This window comes from Protopterus annectens, chromosome 7.part1 (assembly GCF_019279795.1).
Source record: "Protopterus annectens isolate FY-2018-M chromosome 7.part1, PAN1.0, whole genome shotgun sequence".
Classification (NCBI taxonomy): Eukaryota; Metazoa; Chordata; order Ceratodontiformes; family Protopteridae; genus Protopterus; species Protopterus annectens.
This window is the reverse complement of record NC_056740.1, coordinates 75,634,837-75,653,656: the sequence shown is the minus strand read 5'-3', so window position 1 is coordinate 75,653,656 and position 18,820 is coordinate 75,634,837. Positions and strand designations below refer to the sequence as shown.

The 18,820-nt window shown below is 41.3% G+C and overlaps 1 protein-coding gene across 1 annotated transcript in view; it reads right to left on the bottom strand.

The window, feature by feature from the left end:
- The window catches only part of LRRC49 (leucine rich repeat containing 49), a 2,278,115-nt gene that overhangs the window by 2,161,711 nt on the left and 97,584 nt on the right, over positions 1-18,820 (bottom strand). Inside the window, exon 3 of the mRNA XM_044078469.1 lies at positions 7,955-8,060. Within this exon, the coding sequence (XP_043934404.1) occupies positions 7,955-8,060 (106 nt within the window). The remainder of the gene's footprint in view (positions 1-7,954; positions 8,061-18,820) is intronic.

The window sequence follows — 18,820 nt, the reverse complement described above, 5'->3', positions numbered from 1 at the left end:
TTATTTTCCTGTGTTTGTGAGCTTATATTGTTGATTGCACTTGTGGGCTAAAGTATTGCTTAAAAGTAACTAACAGGCTAATACACTCAAGTGTACCAGCCTTTGATAGCAATTTAGTCGAAAACAAAGCATTTACTGCATTTTTTCCTGTCTGTTTGAAAAAAAACAAAAAAAAACAAAAAAAATATTTCTCCTTTTCCTAAACTTTACTTGCTAGTTGTTCCAGTGATCAGATTTTGCTGATCCCTGGGCTTTGTATTTGGTTTCTGTGTTCCTCCATTTTCTTGTGTGGCCAGAGGTAGTTTCTTTACTCACCAGTGGGGGTGGGGAGTACTGAGCTGCTTGTTTGTCCTCAGAGGAGTGGTTAGAAGCAGCAACTTGTAATTTGTTGGCCATTTTGGGTCATTTCCTGTTTTTTCCAGCCCCCTGCTATAAAGCACGCTTTGGCGGGCTTTTCTGGCATTAGAGAACTTGGCATAGCTCCTCGTGGTCCCCTGCAGAGTTCCTAAGCCAGCAGAGAGCAGAAAAAGCAACTTTCTTGATCATAAGTATTTTTTAAAACTTTTTGTTTGCATTTTTCAATCTTTTAAGCTTTTCGACTACTGTTTGTGCCTTTATTACTGTTTTATTGCCTATTTTCCTGCGTTTGTGAGCTTATATTGTTGATTGCACTTGTGGGCTAAAGTATTGCTTAAAAGTAACTAACAGGCTAATACACTCAAGTGTACCAGCCTTTGATAGCAATTTAGTCGAAAACAAAGCATTTACTGAATTTTTTCCTGTCTGTTTGAAAAAAAAAACAAACAAAAAATATTTCTCCTTTCCTAAACTTTACTTGCTAGTTGTTCCAGTGATCAGATTTTGCTGATCCCTGGGCTTTGTATTTGGTTTCTGTGTTCCTCCATTTTCTTGTGTGGCCAGAGGTAGTTTCTTTACTCACCAGTGGGAGTGGGGAGTACTGAGCTGCTTGTTTGTCCTCAGAGGAGTGGTTAGAAGCAGCAACTTGTAATTTGTTGGCCATTTTGGGTCATTTCCTGTTTTTTAAGCAGATTTAAACTATTAGGGCTACCTAAAGTTCACTCTTCAAATTTTCCCTTAAAACTACCTTCCTCAAAGTGTACTACTGTTCTATTTAGTGTATCCTCCAACTATAAATTATCTCTACTTAGCACCCAAGTAGACTATTCTCTATCCGTATAGCTAAGCACTTGCTCCTACAGTACTTATCACCTTGATACAGCACTCTTGTTATAGAAAGTACCCCAAAAAAAGCAAACCCCATTTCTCGGTCACCCACATCCCCAAAAGCTTTTTTTAAGTTTTTCTGTCTATTCCTTCTAGCATGTCGAGGGATCTGTTGCTAATATCCTGTCCTGCTCAGCTGGTGAACCTGGGATTATTGAGGCAATGTTACAATTGCCTCATGTACACAGACAACCCTCTCCTCCTCCCACAAAACACAAATACATGCGAGAGATGCAACTATATGGCCAAACTGGAGGCTGAGCTCTCTCAACATAGGACTGGCAAGACCAGACAGGAGGAGAAGGTAACCACACACACTATAGACCCAGTCTCACATAATACCATCACAACCTCAAATCATACACATAAACACACAAAGACATACTCGGAGGCTCTGATCAAAAATCTACCAAAACAGCAGAGGCCACCAAAGCAGACACCCAAACAACTACCACCTCAGAACACAACACCTGCATCACATAGACCACACAGTCAGAGTGTCAAGCAGTCACAGCCCTTAAGGCCAAACACTATGCCAGACACTCTAGTCATTGGTGACTCCATAGTCAGACACACTGATGTCCCGCTCACCAGACTGAGTAAGGAGAAGGTCACAGTAAGCTGCCTGTCGGGTGCTAGAATCCGCCACATAACGCATGCACTCAGGTCTCTCAACAGCAGGTACAAGTACGACTCAATCATTGTCCACGCTGGTGTAAACGACCTGAGACGTACCTCCCTGGACTACATGAAAAGAGACATAGAGGAGCTCTCTGTTTATGTAGCCCAGGCAGGTATGACCCTGACCTTGAGCAGTATCCTACCTTCACCAAGAATGATGCCACAATACAGAGATAAGATGATCAGTTTTAACAATTGGCTTAAACTCTGGTGTCATTCAAAGGGGATCCAATGTCTGTCTGCCTGGGATGACATGCTGGACAAGCCACGCTGCTTCGCAAGGGACGGCTTGCACTTGTCACCCCTGGGATTTCGGATTTTGGCAAAGGCTCTTGCCACCCCCATAGTGCCTTTTTTAGGCAAGGCTCAAATTCTAAACCTACCACCCTAGAACAAAACAAAGAAAAAAAACTAAGGGTAATGCTGCTCAATGCCAGAAGTCTCAACCTCAAGATGCACGCACTCGAGGCCCTTCTCAGTATGGAGAACATTGATGTCTGTGCTGTGACAGAAACCTGGTTCAAGGCTCCTGAGAGCACCCCAGCACTATCAGGTTTTACCTCATATCATGCGTTCCCGGCCACAAAACCCGGACAATACCAAGAAAGGAGGAGGGGTATCCATATTCATCAAGGACACCCACACCTCAAGATTGGTGGCATCGCACGATGCATCGGAAACCATCCAGGTGCAATTAACCATAGGCAAGACTGCTATGCAAATTGTAGCATGTTACAGGCCACCCTCGCAAACTCAGGAACCTCACATGGCCTTCCTGAAAACACTGGAGGGGATAAATGCATCTCCGAACACCATCATACTAGGTGACTTCAACTACCCTAATATAGACTGGGAACACTACTCAAGCCCAAACACTCTAGCCCAAAAGTTCCTGGAATTCATAAACTCAAATGCCATGGAACAACTAGTCACCATCCCCACAAGAGGAGAGAACATACTTGATCTCATCATCACGAACATGGGAGCACAATGTTCAATGCCAGAAGTATACCCCTCACTGGTGAGATCTGATCACAAACTAATCTCACTGGAGGTCCTCATGCCGCCCGCAGCCGAAATGAAAAGACCACAGTAAAGAACTTCTCGAAGCTGACTACACACTTCTGAAGACTAGTGTAGTCTCCTTTAAGGCCCCTGAGCCGCAGTTAACATTACTCAAACCGCAGAATCACTTACAAATGCCTTCTACCAGCACCTGCAGGGCTGCATGGATCAGGCAATCCCAAGCAAAACAAAGACTCTTTGTACCAAAGGCAAGCGTCCAGTCTGGTGGACCCCAGCCATAAACAAACTCTACAATAAAAGGAGAAAGCTACTACAAGATAGAGCAAAATCCTTAAAAGGTAAGAAACCGCTGATCACTAAGTAAAAAGCTAAGAGCTCTCATAAAATCATCCAAAGCTAATTTTGAGAAAAAAATAGCTAAGGACTCTAAAGACAACCATAAAGCATTCTTTAGCTATGTCAGAAACCTAGGAGGAAACTCCCAGATATGCTCAGAATTAGTTCAAAATGATGTAAAGATTACTGATCCTACAGACATTGCCAACATACTGGCTAACAGGTTCAGTGCAAACTTCTCCCCACCCTCCCCGCCTAAAGAAGAGATATCTATACCAAATGATTGTAGCCCCCCAAACATCTCCAACGCTCAGGTGAGAACTGCTCTCCAAGGCAAAGAACACAGCATCCATGGGACCTGATGGTGTCCCCGGCTGTGTGCTCCATGAACTCAATGAGGAATTAAACCCACAGTTAGGACAGCTGTTTAATCTTAGTCTCACCTCCGGATACGTCCAGGAGTGGCGCAGCGACTGTGGTCCCACTCCACAAAGGCGGTGCCTCCACCGACCCTGGAAATTACCGTCCCATTAGCTTGACAAGCCTGATCTGCAAAGCCATGGAAAGGATCATAATGGATCTCATAAATAAAGACATAGGAATTTGCAGACTTTGGATCCGACCCAGTTTGGCTTTGTCAAAGGCAGATCATGCCTTTTAAACTTGGTTGACTTTTTGAAACAGTCACCAAGGCCATTGACGAGGGAAAGGCAGTCCATACAGTCTACCTAGACCTGGCGAAGGCTTTCGATACAATACTCACTTGGGTATCATTGAAAAACTCATCAACTTAAATGTAAACCCATACATTACAAGATGGGTTGCAAACTGGCTGAGTGACAGAACCCACAGGGTCAGAGTTGCTGGCGCCATGTCAGACTCTAAGCCTGTCACAAGTGGTGTCCCACAGGGCTCAGTCCTGGGCCCACTCTTGTTTGGCATCTACTTTTCTGAAGTACAAGCAAACACAGGAGGGTTATGGCTGACAAAGTTCGCAGATGACTGTAAACTGGGCGTGGTTGAGAACACATCCGACACAGATAGCCTTCAGAAGGGTCTCACAGAAACGGATAACTGGTGCCAGAGCCATGGCCTCAAGTTAAATGCCAAGAAATGCATAGTCATACCCTTCGGGAAAAATAAGGTTACCCTTAGCTACCATATAGGTGGCAATCCCCTGAACACAGAAGAAGTTATTAGGGACCTGGGAACCCAGGTTGACAGTAGCCTTTCATTCGACACTCATATTGCTAAAGTAGTTAGGAAGACCTTCTACATTGCCCACCTTATCATGAAGGGATTCACATCTAGATCAAGGGAAGTCATAGTCTCCCTATACTCATCAGACCAATGATCGAGTACAATGCCCCATTCGGAATGTATCTGACCCGACACTTGCAGCAGCTGGAGAGGCCACAAAAGTTCCTCACCAAAAGGATAAAGGGTCTCAAAATCTGTCTTATGCTGCACGACTGAAAGAACTCCAGTTATATTCAGTTGCGTACCGCTTACTCAGAGGTGACCTATGCCTGACATACAAGGCCATGTCAAACCCAGATTTGATGAATATGCTTCATCTCAAAAGATCTAGATCCCTCAGAGCCACAAGGGCGGTGACTTAAACCTCGACACGGTTATTAATAGGACGTGCTGGAGGGATAGATTCATCACCCAAAGACTCCCTATGCTGTGAAACAAAATCCCGGTTTATGTGAGGCAGAGCACCTCGCTGGCCTTGTTCAAGAGGAATCTTGACCAATGGATGGGAGATCGCAGATACACCCCAGGGGTTACCTCAGTGTCACTGCTCGACAGAGGCACAGCTAAATAATGGGCATAGTTTCTCCAAACTAAGGGGTGGCGTAAGCCACAAAACTATGGCTAGGCTTATAAATGCCCTCGGGCAGATAGCCTAGTATGAACCTATGAACCTAAATAGCTCAAAGAGCTTACAGCGAAGGTTGATGTAGCAAACACACGCTTCCCTAGTCTGTCCATCACCCACGACTCCTTGTTGGGTGGATGGACAGTTTGACTCTCTTCTGCCAAATCCTTCTTAGTTGCAGCTTTCACCACCATGGCATCTACTGGAAGACCTCATGACCAATGGGGATGCTCAGCTGGGGGCGATAAGATTTTATCAGGCCTCCGTGGTATTGCTTCCAGGGTGTCAGGTGCCTTCTATGCACGCTGGACGATGAGCTGGATGAGCTCATCGACCGGTGGGGTAACCCAGGAGGTAGGGGGTCGGGCACGAAAGGCTTACAGGAATACGTATTACACAGAGGAAGGATTAGAGGACTTCCAGTCACCCCTCTAAGGATCTCGAGGATGTCACCAAAGGACACCTCATCAGAGGGTGACCGTGGGGACCCTTCCCCATCATCAAAGTCCGTATCTTCAGTCAACGACTCCTCAGTGGAGTCCATGTGCTCCTCTTGCATGACGCTTTGTGGGGTACTTCCTAAGTAGGAGGTTCTGGGGAAGATTGCAAAGAAGGGTTCTCCAGAGGAGGAGAAACCTGAGGCCCTTGTGCCCGGTGTCTGTGGCTTTTTAGAGTTGCGGCAGAGAGGGGGGAGAGGACTCCAACATGTGAGGTTTGCCAGTGTAGGCAAGCACCCTCTCCATGGCCTGGAAGGCCAGCCCACCCAAGGAGGAATGGGAGCCCAGAACAGAGCATGACAACCTCGTTACCCTGGTCACACCCTGCCCCGATGAGCTGACCCCCAGACCAGGAGTCTCAAGAGGATTGTGAAGCATGAGAGAGGGAGGATTCCTGGAGGGTGCCATAGAAAAAATCAGCGTGGAATCAAGAATGCCCTCTCCCATGGCACAGCCACTAGCCTGTGAAGAGCCCGATGCCCAGTGCACCGAGGGCCACAAGGACGACTCTGGTTCCAAAGTGAGATCCACTACTGGAGTCGGAGGAAAGGAAGCTGCTGTCGGAGTAATGGGCTTCAGTACTTGGGTAGAAGGAGGAGTATACGCTGGAATTTGAGGAGATAGATGTTCGTCTGAAGGAGGGAACGTGGACTTCAATGGGTGAGAGAGACCTCTGACCACAAGCAACTGGTCAACAAGCCGCAACACATCTTGCTCAGAGAGACTCCTGGTCGACATCATAGAGAAATCTGAGGGTGATTCTGGCCTTTCTAGAAAAGGACTATATTGGCTACCAATGAATGGATCTAAGGAAGGAGAGTACTTGGTCCATGCTAATTTGAGAGGTGCAGAACCCAGAACCAAGGACATCTGCCCCAAAGAAAATGGTGTGGAAGTAGTCTGCACCGACGACATCAGCGTCATAGAAGTTGTAGGTGTCTGCACCATAAAGCAAGTGTCTGCACCGATGGGTATGATGTCATCGAGGAAAGTGTCTGCACCGGTAACAATGACGGTGCCGAAAAGGACTGCACCAAAGAATATGTCGGTGCTAAAAGTGTCTGCACCATGGAGGACAGTAACGTCATACTCTGGGCCAAAGGAGATTGTACCAACAGTGCCGAAGGGGACTGTTACCTGCATGGACGGTGCCGGTAAGGGCTGCAACAGAATTGTCGGAGCCGTAACTGTCTGCACCGGGAACTCCGGTGCCAGTGTCGATAAGGAGGACATGGCTGGAGCAAGAATAAACTGGGGTGGTGGCAGCGCCGAAGTAGTAGTTAATTTCACCTTATGAGTCGACTCCCTACAATCTCCAGAGGGAGATGAAGGAAGCGACCTCGATGAGGAAGAGGATGAACACCTCTTACGGGGTTTAGCAGGAAGGAGTGAGCCTTCCGACCCAGAAATAGCCTCACAGAAAGGAGATTTGAGAAGACGTTTCAAGATTAATTTGTTCTTTCTCTCTTTAAGAGTCCTGGTTGAAAAATTTCTACAAATCCCACACGGGGGATCCACAGTAAAGTGGGAGACATTCAAACAATAGACACATAAGTCATGGCCATTGGAAAGCAGTAAACTATGGCCGCAATCCTTACATTGCTTAAAACCAATGCTACTTTTCTTATCTGACATAATGATGTGGAGAAGAACAGTACCAAAAAGAAGAGGAAAGGCTACCCAATAGGGTAAGGAGAGAGAAGGAAGAAGGATTACCAACGATGATAAAGAATAATTACCTCAAAGGTAAGAAAAGCATAATAAAGAGAAATAGACTAAAGGGAGAGAGTCTAAAGGATATGATAGGGTAGGAGAATAATATGAGAAGCTGTGTGAAAAACTTTAAGTAGAAACGATATGTAAAACTTTCAAAAAATTAGACACTTAGTTGAGAGTGGCTTGACGACTGTAGAGCAACACGGCAAACAAGATCTGGGGTAACAGGGAGCAGAGCATTCTGGGTAGGACCATGGCTCGAGAGTTTTGGGCTGATGCGAGCATGATATTTGGCCGGCTCGGTTCCGCGGATGGAACCGATTACCCATCAGTAAGGAATTAATGAAGATTAACAACATCAGATTAAGTAAATATCAATACAGGGACTCCTCAAAGGAATACACTTTTACAGGAATATTGGAGGTAAGGTGTAGATCTTACATAAAGCCCCTGTTAGTCAAAAGTATTTTTCTGCCTCCTAATCTAAACTTAGTGTGTACTGCTTAAAGCATACAGTGTGAACATATAAACTGTATAAATGTAATATACACTAATCAAAGCTTTTCACCTGTCTAGATTTAAACTGTCGGGAGCAATGGCCTTTTCTTCCATTCTACGGTGCACAGCTGTTGTTCCTTGACCAGTTGAAGCTTCTGTAAAAACTGCATGGTCTCCTGTCAGGAAAAACATAATCATTATTTGTTAACCACAAATGACATGGTATGTGCACATCACACAGAATTTATGAACAGTGATTTGTACTAAGAGTCTTAATTTTTATGTGCAGAAGAAATGTAACAGTGAGTTTCTATTTATCTGATGGTGAGATTCTCTGTATAGGTCTATTTATATTACTATTATAGAACTTCTGAATCACAAGTCCTCCAGCAAAACACTTTAAATTCTATAAAGTAACGATATGCCCATATGACAGATCCATGAAAGCACTACTCCTTTTCAGCTGCTCAGCAGCTAATGTAAAACTACTAGCATCCGTGCTGATGGTTCCCTTAACCCCTGTGCACAGTTAAGGGTGGGGTGCTGCTGTTGTCCAATTACAAAAAGTCACTATGTTTAACTCACAATTTTGAACAAATCATCAGTTGAGTCAATGACTGGAGTTACTGAAATGGGAAACATCCTTACTTTCAAGAAGCAATGTCCCAAGAGTTGCTAACTATAACACATGGATGTTAGATGCTTTGTATATTACTCAAAAACAAAAAAAGTTATAAAGTTTACTTCATAACAAAATCAAAAGAGGTAGACAGCCATGGCTCTTAACCACCGAGCCCCCAGCTAGACCAGGAGACAATCAAGTATTAGAAATGCATTTCTAATAAGAAGGTTTATCCCTCCTTCCTCCTGCAACATGGCAGATATAGCCTAAAGGATATCTTGAGATTTTTCTGTTATTTTTTTACTTGGTACTTTGCTTTCGAACAACACTCCCAAGATCTGGGGAACAGATTAGGCAAAGCATAATGGGTAAAGGACAGAGGCTTGCAACCTGGTAAAGTTTAAATGCTGAACTGACTAAATGTCTGAAATTCTATTCCTACTGTTTGACAATGATGGACCTGCTTATCCAGATCTTCCCCTGAAATGTATGCAACTTTAATTCCCAAATCTACTGATAATATCTAATGACTGAACATGACCGAGTCTCTGGTCGATGATCACTGTCATAATTTTAGACTTAGAGGGATTAAAAATAAACTTAATGGCACACATCTAGAAATAAACAAACAAATCTGAAGTTTTGTTAAAAATATTTTTGAGGTACAGATGCATTTTTGTCATTTCTTAAGATAATCATATTAGAAGAATAGGTCTTTGTAGTTTAAATAGAGTAAGAAGTTCTTTGATGAACAGAGAAAAGAGGTTCTTAGACTAAAACCTATGGGACTCCAGCAGTTAAGGTACCTAGGCTGGAGCTGTCATCACTGATCCTCACACTAAAATTACAATCTCTGAAATAGAAATCCACTTGTAGGGATCATTTTCAGATCCACACCTTTGAAGTTTTCACAGAACTAGAATGGGATCAGCAGTTTCAAATGCCCTATGCAAGTCTATAATGATTGCAGTAGCAAGGCGGCCTTTTTCTACATTTGCAAGTATGTTGTCTGTAACACAATGGCTAGAAGTTTGAACACATTATCTACTTCTGAAACCATGCTGTACGTATGCAAGAAGGCTATGCAGGATTTCTTTTATCCCTTGTACACTGATACCCTAGTAACAGCACCAGCTGTGGACACCCCAAGTGGACCTGTCCAACCAGATTTATTGGTTTAACAAGTATATAACTTTAATTTTGGTATGAGTAGGTCCATCTTATTTAACCTGTAGGAAACAGCCCATAGTTGCTGCTCCTGTGGGGTCATCATGGGATCAATGTAGCTCCAAAAGAAAACTTAGACCTTTGGATACTATGCAGCCATACTGTCTAACAGAAGTTTTCAGTCAAGACCTAATAGCAATAAAAAAAAATATTATCTAAGGATGCAACACTATTTTACTTAAGTGTGTTGTAGCACACTGAATAAAGTTTTATTATGCTTCTCATAACATAATTTGACACAGGCAATACGCCACTTGAATAAAGCAACCTTTTTAACTATAGAGCTCAGTTTTGTATATCAGAAAAATGAAAAAATAATCCATTGAGGCAAAAATAGAGGAAAACTGAATATAATAGCTGCCTTTCCTCTGTGTGATGTATTATCACTTGATCCACTGAGGATGCTCAATTGATTATTAATTGTGAGCAATGTTTTAAAATGTATATAATTTGTTTTGTGTGTTTCTAACAAACTGAATGCACTCAAGGATTCCTTTAACTCATGATATTATATCATGGGATAAAATGTTATAAATGCATATATACTGTCTGTGGTTACCTATCCGGTGTGACAGATATTCGCATCTGTTTGAGTAGTTAAGAAAGAATAAATGTAAATGAATAGACTGGTTAGCATTTCTCTCAGTGGCTACCTTTGGCATAAAGTAAGTTGTGACAAATGGAGATACTCCCAGCACAGCTATCTGGAATTTTGTAAATAACTGTATGTCATTTGTGAATATCAACATGATTTCTAGAAGTTGCTTGTGTTACAACTATATTAGAACTGTGTGTCATGTATATATCAAACTGGCTTGTACAGACGTGTGTTAAAAGGAATTTTATAAAGTGCTTGTGCTTCAAATGTAACCAGTGTGCCCTACTGGAATAAAACAGAAATGTACATGTACTATTGAAACTGTTTAAGTGTATATATTTTAACAGTGGAAAATTGAATACAGGAGGTTAACTTCAGAAAAATAGCTGAAATTAAATTACTTTATGGCTATGCAATAAAAGATGGAATCTTTCAGTTTTCAATGAATTAGAGAAACAAGAGTATGTGCTGAGAAGTCTTCTGTATTGTCCTTACTGTGAAATAATTACTAGTCTTGAAAAGTGAAGGAATGTAATTGTTTTATGACTTCCAGCATCTGCCAAAGATCTAAGGTCTATGTATTTTCACACGTAGATGCAAAATACTGCCAGATTCCAGCAGTGGGGGGTTTATCTGGGATAGAGTCAGATGACAAGAAATAATGTCATTCTGCAAGCTATTCTAGCAGTAATATTTAAGATATTAATTTGAGAATTTTCTGAGAGAGACAGCATTCTGTATTCTGTCTGGGACCAGACAAGAACCACTCAACACACATCTGCCTTGCTGTATAAGTAAGTTTCTAGGGTATAGTAACTCTTTTAGGTATAGTCAGGAATATAATAAAGCTTAGTTCAAATATTTTTCTTTATTTATTTGAGACTGTCATGTACTATTGTTTTAAATATTCCCTGTAATTTTGAACTCTGATGTCACTGTGAATATATATTTAGTATTGCCTTGTTCTTTTATTATTTATTATTAACTCATTCACTCCAAGAGAGCTCAGGAAGTTTGAAGTGCAACTTCCAAAGGGCGGAGCCTAAGCCTTTTGACAGAATCAAATTATGCCCTCACATTTCAAACAAATGTTCATATTTCTAAAACCATAGGGTTATGAAAGAAGTATAAATGGCAAACTCTTCAGGACAAACTATTTTATACTAGTATTCTTTAGGTTCTAAGTCTTAAACTGAATTTTACAAGTGACAGTAAACATAGTAACTATTACATTTGTAATATTTTGTAAACAACTTACAATATCTCAGTAGTCACTCAAGTTTTTATTTTTTTTTATTTTATTTATCATTTGTTGACCGGGAAAGTCCGACTAGGTTCCACAGAGCCTGTTTTCAGCGGAGGCCCGGGGAGAAATACACACATACTGTCAGCAGCATTTTATTCATCTAGCTGAGAGCTTTCATATGAGGCTACTAAGTTCTGTCACTGTTACTCAGTTGTTGAGATATTTAGAAAAATGTGAAAATTATATCTATACAAATTAATATCATAAAAAACAACAGTTAATATTTATTTAACTGCACTAGACAAAAGTCAAATATTAATGTGGTTGAGTTTGCCATTGTGTAAGCTTTAAGATGAAATATTTTAAAACCTTGTACATAGCATGGTTTTGAAATTATTGATGCAAATATGACCAATCAATATTTGATGCCTAGAGGGAACAGTAGGAGTTAACTGCAGAAGCACCTGGAGGTGTCACTCGGATGTAATAAGTTAAATATATTTAAACCTTTCATTGTGGCTGATCTGTGTAGCGATATTTAAGTTTTGAAAGTACTTGCATATTTATTTGGTGACACTGCGTAGGCCACTCCTAACAGCCTTGCTCTTGGTCAAACTACCATTTGTATTAATATTACACAGTAAGATTGCACACCCTTTATTAAGGGCCTTAAAGTAGCTGATAAGGAGTGATTGGTGGCAGCAATAACTACTTATAGTCTGGGCAGAAGGGGGCATAGCTAGTAAACCTGTGCAGCCTTTTTCAGGTGTGGGTGTGTGTGTGTGTCAGCTACTTGGGTGGGGACAGGAAACACTGGTTGGACAGAGAGGGTGCTGGGGGTCTTGGCTTGGTCACTCGGCTGAGATCTCAACTCTACAGTTATGTCAGTGGAGAGTCTTATTGGGGATCTGGAGGAAGAGTGAGAAACCAGCCCCAGACTGACTGTGGTCTCTGTGTGCTCTTAAGGGAAATTGCATTTGATGCAAAGAGCTGCATCTGGAAATACTGTGTGTGTACATGTCATCCTCCCAGTGTACATCCCCCACAGTTGCCAGTGGTGAGGACTGAGGCTCCCTGATTATTGGTCCAGTGGGGGGTCGTCACATAAGTAAGGATTTATTCACAGTGATGCCCTATCCTTACTGAAGACCATTAAGAAAAGTTGTGAATTACAGCTTGTAGTTCAGAAATTATTCTAGCATGGAATTTCTGGTTTGTTGTGGATTACAGGGGTTGCATCTCCATGCAGGTCCACATCCCAGAACTGCAAAAATCATGTTTTTGTGGCTTATATAGCAACTCTGCCAACAAAACTTACAGGAAAGGACTTGTTAAAATTGTCTTCTGGGTGATGACACAAGGGAAGGCAAAGAAGAACCAGGATTCTTCTTCTTTCGGCTGCTCCCGTTAGGGGTCGCCACAGCAGATCAACTGTTTCCATTTCTTCCTGTCCTCTGCATCTTGCTCTGTCATACCAACCACCTGCATGTCCTTTCTCACCACATCCATAAACCTTATCTTAGGCCTTCCTCTTTTCCTGTTACCTGGCAGCTTCATCCTTAGCATCTTTTTCCCAATATACTCTGCATCCCTCCTCAGCACATGTCCAAACCAACGTAATCTTGCCTCTCTAGCTTTGTCTCTAAACCTTCCAACCTGGACTGACCCTCTAATATACTTATTCCTAATCCTGTCCATCCTAGTCACACCCAGTGCAAATCTTAACATCTTCAGCTCTGCCACGTCAAGCTCTGACTCCTGCCTTTTTGTCAGTGCCACTGTCTCCAACCATATAACATAGCTGGTCACACTACCCTCTTGTAGACCTTCCTTTTCACTCTTACTGGTACTCGTCTGTCACAAATCACTCCTGACACTCTTCTCCACCCACTCCATCCTGCCTGTACTCTCTTCTTCACCTCTCTTCCACACTCACCATTACTCTGAACTGTTGATCCCAAGTATTTAAACTCATCCACCTTCGCCACCTTACTCCCTGCATCGTCACCATTCCCTCTATCCTCCCTCTCATTCACACACATATATCCTTCATCCTGCTGACCTTCATTCCTCTTCTCTCTAGAGCATATCTCCACCTCTCCAGGGTCTCCTCCACCTGTTCCCTACTCTCAACTCAGATCACAATGTCATCTGCAAACATCACAGTCCACAGGGACTCCTGTCTGAGCTCGTCTGTCAACCTGTCCATCACCATAGCAAATAAGAAAGGACTCAGAGCTGATCCTTGATGTAATCCCATCACTCCCACTACAGAATTCACCGCTGTCACACTACCCTCGTACATATCCCGTACCACTCTTACATACTTCTTTGACACTCCCGACTTCCTCATACAATACCACAACTCCTCTCTAGGCACCCTGTCATATGCTTTCTCTAAGTCCACAAAGACACAATGCAACTCCTTCTGACCTTCTCTGTACTTCTCCATAAACACTCTTAGAGCAACCATCGCATCTGTAGTGCTCTTTCCTGGCATGAAACCATACTGCTGATCACTAATCATCACCTCCCTTCTTAATCTAGCTTCCACTACTCTTTCCCATAACTTCATGTTGTAACTGATCAGTTTAATCCCTCTGTAGTTACTACAGCTCTGCACATCACCCTTATTCTTACAAATCGGTACCAAACACATTTTCTCCATTCCTCAGGCATCCTCTCACTTTCCAAGATTTAATTAAACAATCTAGTTAAAAACTCCACTGCTATTTCACCTAAACACCTCAATGCTTCTACAAGTATGCCATCTGGACCAACAGCCTTTCCATTCTTCATCCTCTTCATAGCTATCCTTACTTCCTCCTTTCTAATCCACTGCACTTCATAATTCACTATCCGTACATCATCCAACCTTCTCTCCCTCTCATTCTCTTCATTTATCAACCCATCAAAGTACTCTCTTCATCTGCTCAACACACTCTCCTCACTTGTGAGTACATTTCCCTCATTATCCTTTATCACCCTTACCTGCTGCACATCTTTACTAGCTCGGTCCCTCTGACTAGCCAATTGGTACAGGTCCTTTTCTCCCTCCTTAGTGTCCAACCTTTCATACAACTCTTCATACACCTTATCCTTAGCCTTCACCACCTCTCTCTTTGCCATGCACCTCATCTCCTTATACTCTTGTCTACTTTCTTCATCTCTCTGACAATCCCACTTCTTCTTCGCCAACCTCTTTCTCTGTATACTCTCCTATACTTCTTTATTCCACCACCGGGTCTCCTTGTCCTCCTTCCTCATTCCACCACCAGGTCTCCTTGTCCTCCTTCCTCTTTCCAGATGTCACACCAAGCACCTTTCTAGCCATCTCCCTTACTAGCTCTGCTGTAGTTACCCAGCTATTCAGTTACTCTTCACTGCCACCCAGTGCCTGTCACAACTCTTCCCTGAACTCCACATCACAATTACCCTTTATCAATTTCCACCATTTGATCCTTGGTGCTGCCCTCACACTCATCCTCCTCTTCTTGATCACCAATGTCATCCTACAAACCACCATCCTATGCTGCCTAACTACACTTTCCCCTGCCACCACTTCACAGTCTCCAATCTCCTTCAGACTGGCCCTTCTATACAAGATATAATTAACCTGTGTGCATCTTCCTCCACTTTTGTATGTCACCCTGTGCTCCTCCCTCTTGTTAAAATACGTATTCACCACAGCCATGTCCATCCTTTTCACAAAATCCATATTCACCACAGCCATGTCCATCCTTTTCACAAAATCCACTACCATCTGACCTTCTGCATTCCTTTGCTTAACACCATACCTACCCATCACTTCCTCATCCCCTCTGTTCCCTTCACCAACATGCCCATTGAAATGTGCTCCAATCACCAGTCTCTCACCCTTGGGTACTGTCATCACCACTTCATCCAACTCACTCCAAAATTTTTCTTTCTCATCCATCTCACACCCAACTTGTGGAGCATATGCACTAACAACATTCATCATTACACTATCAATTTCCAGCTTCATAATCACTCTATCCGATACTCTTTTCACCTCCAAAACACTCTTAGCATACTGTTCCTTCAGGATAACCCCTACGCCATTTCTCCTCCCATCCACACCATGATAAAACAATCTGAACCCGCCTCCGATACACCTAGCCTTACTCCCCTTCCATCTGGTCTCTTGCACACACAATATACCAACCTTCCTTCGGTCCATCATATCAGCTAGCTCTCTCTCCCTATACCAGTCATACTGCCAGTATTCAAAGTTCCGACCCTCACTATCACAGTCCTAGCCTTTACCTGCCTTCAGGCATGCCTTCTCCCTCTTCTCCTCCTTCGGCCAACAGTAGCCCAATTTCCGCCAGCACCCTGCTGGCCAACAGTACTGGTGGCGGTCGTTGTTAACCCGGGCCTAAAAAGAAAATGACAAGACTTTAGATAAGATTACCAAAGTAGTAAATGAACATTTAGGCATGCTACAAAAAAGGAAATGAGTCTAGAAAATGAAAAGTAGCAGCTTCAGAGGTAAGAATAAAACTAAAAAGCAGAAGAATGTTCTGTTTAAGCTTGCTCAGCAAAATCACAACAATAACTAAGAGATGAGTGATGCACCACACCATAAAACGTATCTCAACGATTTATTCAGAGCTGTATCTCAACAAGACAAAAAACAACAAACAACGGATTAGCGCTTTCAGCTATCAAAGCCTTCTTCAGATCCACATTCAAAAGCCACATCTCAATTTAATATAAAGCATATAGCAGCCAATGACAAAAAATATGTAAACAAGCTGCTTTGCTCTAACCAATACAAGTGCGTATACAAGCACTTCATCATCCAATGTGTTTTGTTATTCTAATTGGCTTTGACTAGCAAGTTAAGATAGAAAATGTAAATTAGACTTCGCTTTCTCAAACATCATTGGTCTCAGCTAGCAAATGAAAGCAGAAATGTAAATCAGACTTTACTTGCTTAAAAATCATGGGTTTACTTTAAACATTAGACAAAACCTAGCTTTAACTAGCAAGTTAGGATGGAAGATGTAAATTAAACTTCACTTTCTCAAACTTCATTGGTCTGGGCTAGCAAATCAAAGCAGAAATGTAAATCAGACTTTGCTTGGTTAGAAATCATTGGTTTACGTTAGACATTAGACAAAACATAGAGAACTTATATCAAAAAAGTATTCCCTATCGCTTTCATAAGAATAAAAAACAAGTTATTCCAAGTTCACTCATCAAAAAGCGTGATTCTATAAAGACATTTAACAAAACATATCTTACTAAAATATAAATAATTAAAACATTTTAACATTTAAAAATACGTATGTAAAGTCCTTAATAACAAAGTGCTAATAAAATATATAAAATATAATATAATATATCTGTAAATTATGTAATATATACTACCTACATAAAAATAGAAGCAGAAAAAATACATTAATAGTATAAGCAAACACTATCATTAAAGATGTCATAAACAACGAACCCTAGGAGCTATAAAAAGTCTGAACAGCACCATAAAAAGATATGATGACCATCTTGAATTTCTACTATAAACAACAGTGACTGGAAATAAAAATTAAAATATAAATATATAATACAAGTCACTAGGACAATTAATAAGGCAATATGGGTCACAATCAGAACCTTCAAACAGACGATAGTACATAATATATAATAATCATATGATTGATAGTTGTTAACAAGTCAACCATATGAAAATTATATTTATTTTTATTTATTAAGCTAGGCTGTATATTGAATAATTTTTCTATTCTTCAAAAACGGCTTGATTGGTACACTTCCATTTAATCCAGGTGGATGATCAGCCCGCAGTCTCATAATCCATTTGGATTCCTCACGTTCAGTCAAATTCATCAAATCACCTTCTCTTTCATTTTGTTTTAACTGAGATATTATCATGAAATGAAAATTATGCCCTTCATTGCTTTTTATATGTATAAATAAAGCATGGTTTCTTTTCTGGTCTGTATGTCTGATAAATGTTTGGAAATCCTTTCCAAATGGATTATGAGATACAGCTCTGAATAAATCGTTGAGATACGTTTTATGGTGTGGTACATCGCTCATCTCTTAGTTATTGTAAGAATAAAACTGTTAGAAGCAATGGCAGTTAATAAAGGCAGAGGAGCAAGGAGGACGTACATTAGAATCAGTGGAATAATGGACAATATGGAAGGAAGAGACTGTAAAGAATATATAAGGAAATGTTTGGCAGGATGGACAGTTACCAGAACTGATTTGTTTTAGAAAGGGCTTACAAGATAACAAGAACAGCAAGATTGCAAATAGTAGCCCATGACCAACAGTGGTTTGTTTTCATACCTATGAACAAAAGAAAAAGTCCTATCTAAACTATGGAAGCCAAGTGATAAACTTACATGTGGTGAATGGAAGATATATATAAACACACATACATACACACACAGACACACAGACACAGTTACCAGGACAACTTGGCAGTCACCAGACAGAAAAGCTCTGTTTTATACCAATGTAGAGATGAAGTTAAATAAAAGGAAACTGATACAGAATTCTTTTTCCTGCGGTATAACATTTTTCTTCCAGAGAGGAAGCAATGGTGGACTTGAAAATGTACAGGCACCTGCAACGCTTAAGATCAAAAGACAGAAGGCAAAGGATTAGGTGGCAACAGCTTCCTAAATAAGGAAAAATGTTGACAGAGCGACTATGAAAAGTGAAGCTACATGGGTAGTTGATGTATGTGTGATTTTTCAGTTCAACTTAATAGCAAGTTGCAATAATCAAAGTACAAGTGTTAACTGCAACAATGGTAACAGAATAATTATGCAGCAAAATTCTGTAAATGTGCTAACTTAAAATTATACTGACAATCTGATGTGCTGATTCCAAAGTGCCAAAACGTGTTTTACACTAGAAAAAAACTGTGGATGTAAAGTAAACAGGCACAGCATATAAACTTTGGTGTGACTTAAGCAGGGATAGAGGATCATTTCATTCTGAGAGACGGATATGAAAGACAAAGCTACATGATTTACAATTTAAGATAAAAGTAAGTTACAATAAACAAAAGTATTTTGTGGAGAGCAATGGTTTAATACAAGTGTTAACTGTGATACAGGAAGTGAAGTAGGGGGTAAGAACAAAGGGAAAACAATATAGGAATGTGCAGGAGGAAGGTAGGATAAAACCATAGCTATCCACTTCTTCAACAGTGTAACATGAAAATATGGTACAGAATATTAGCTGA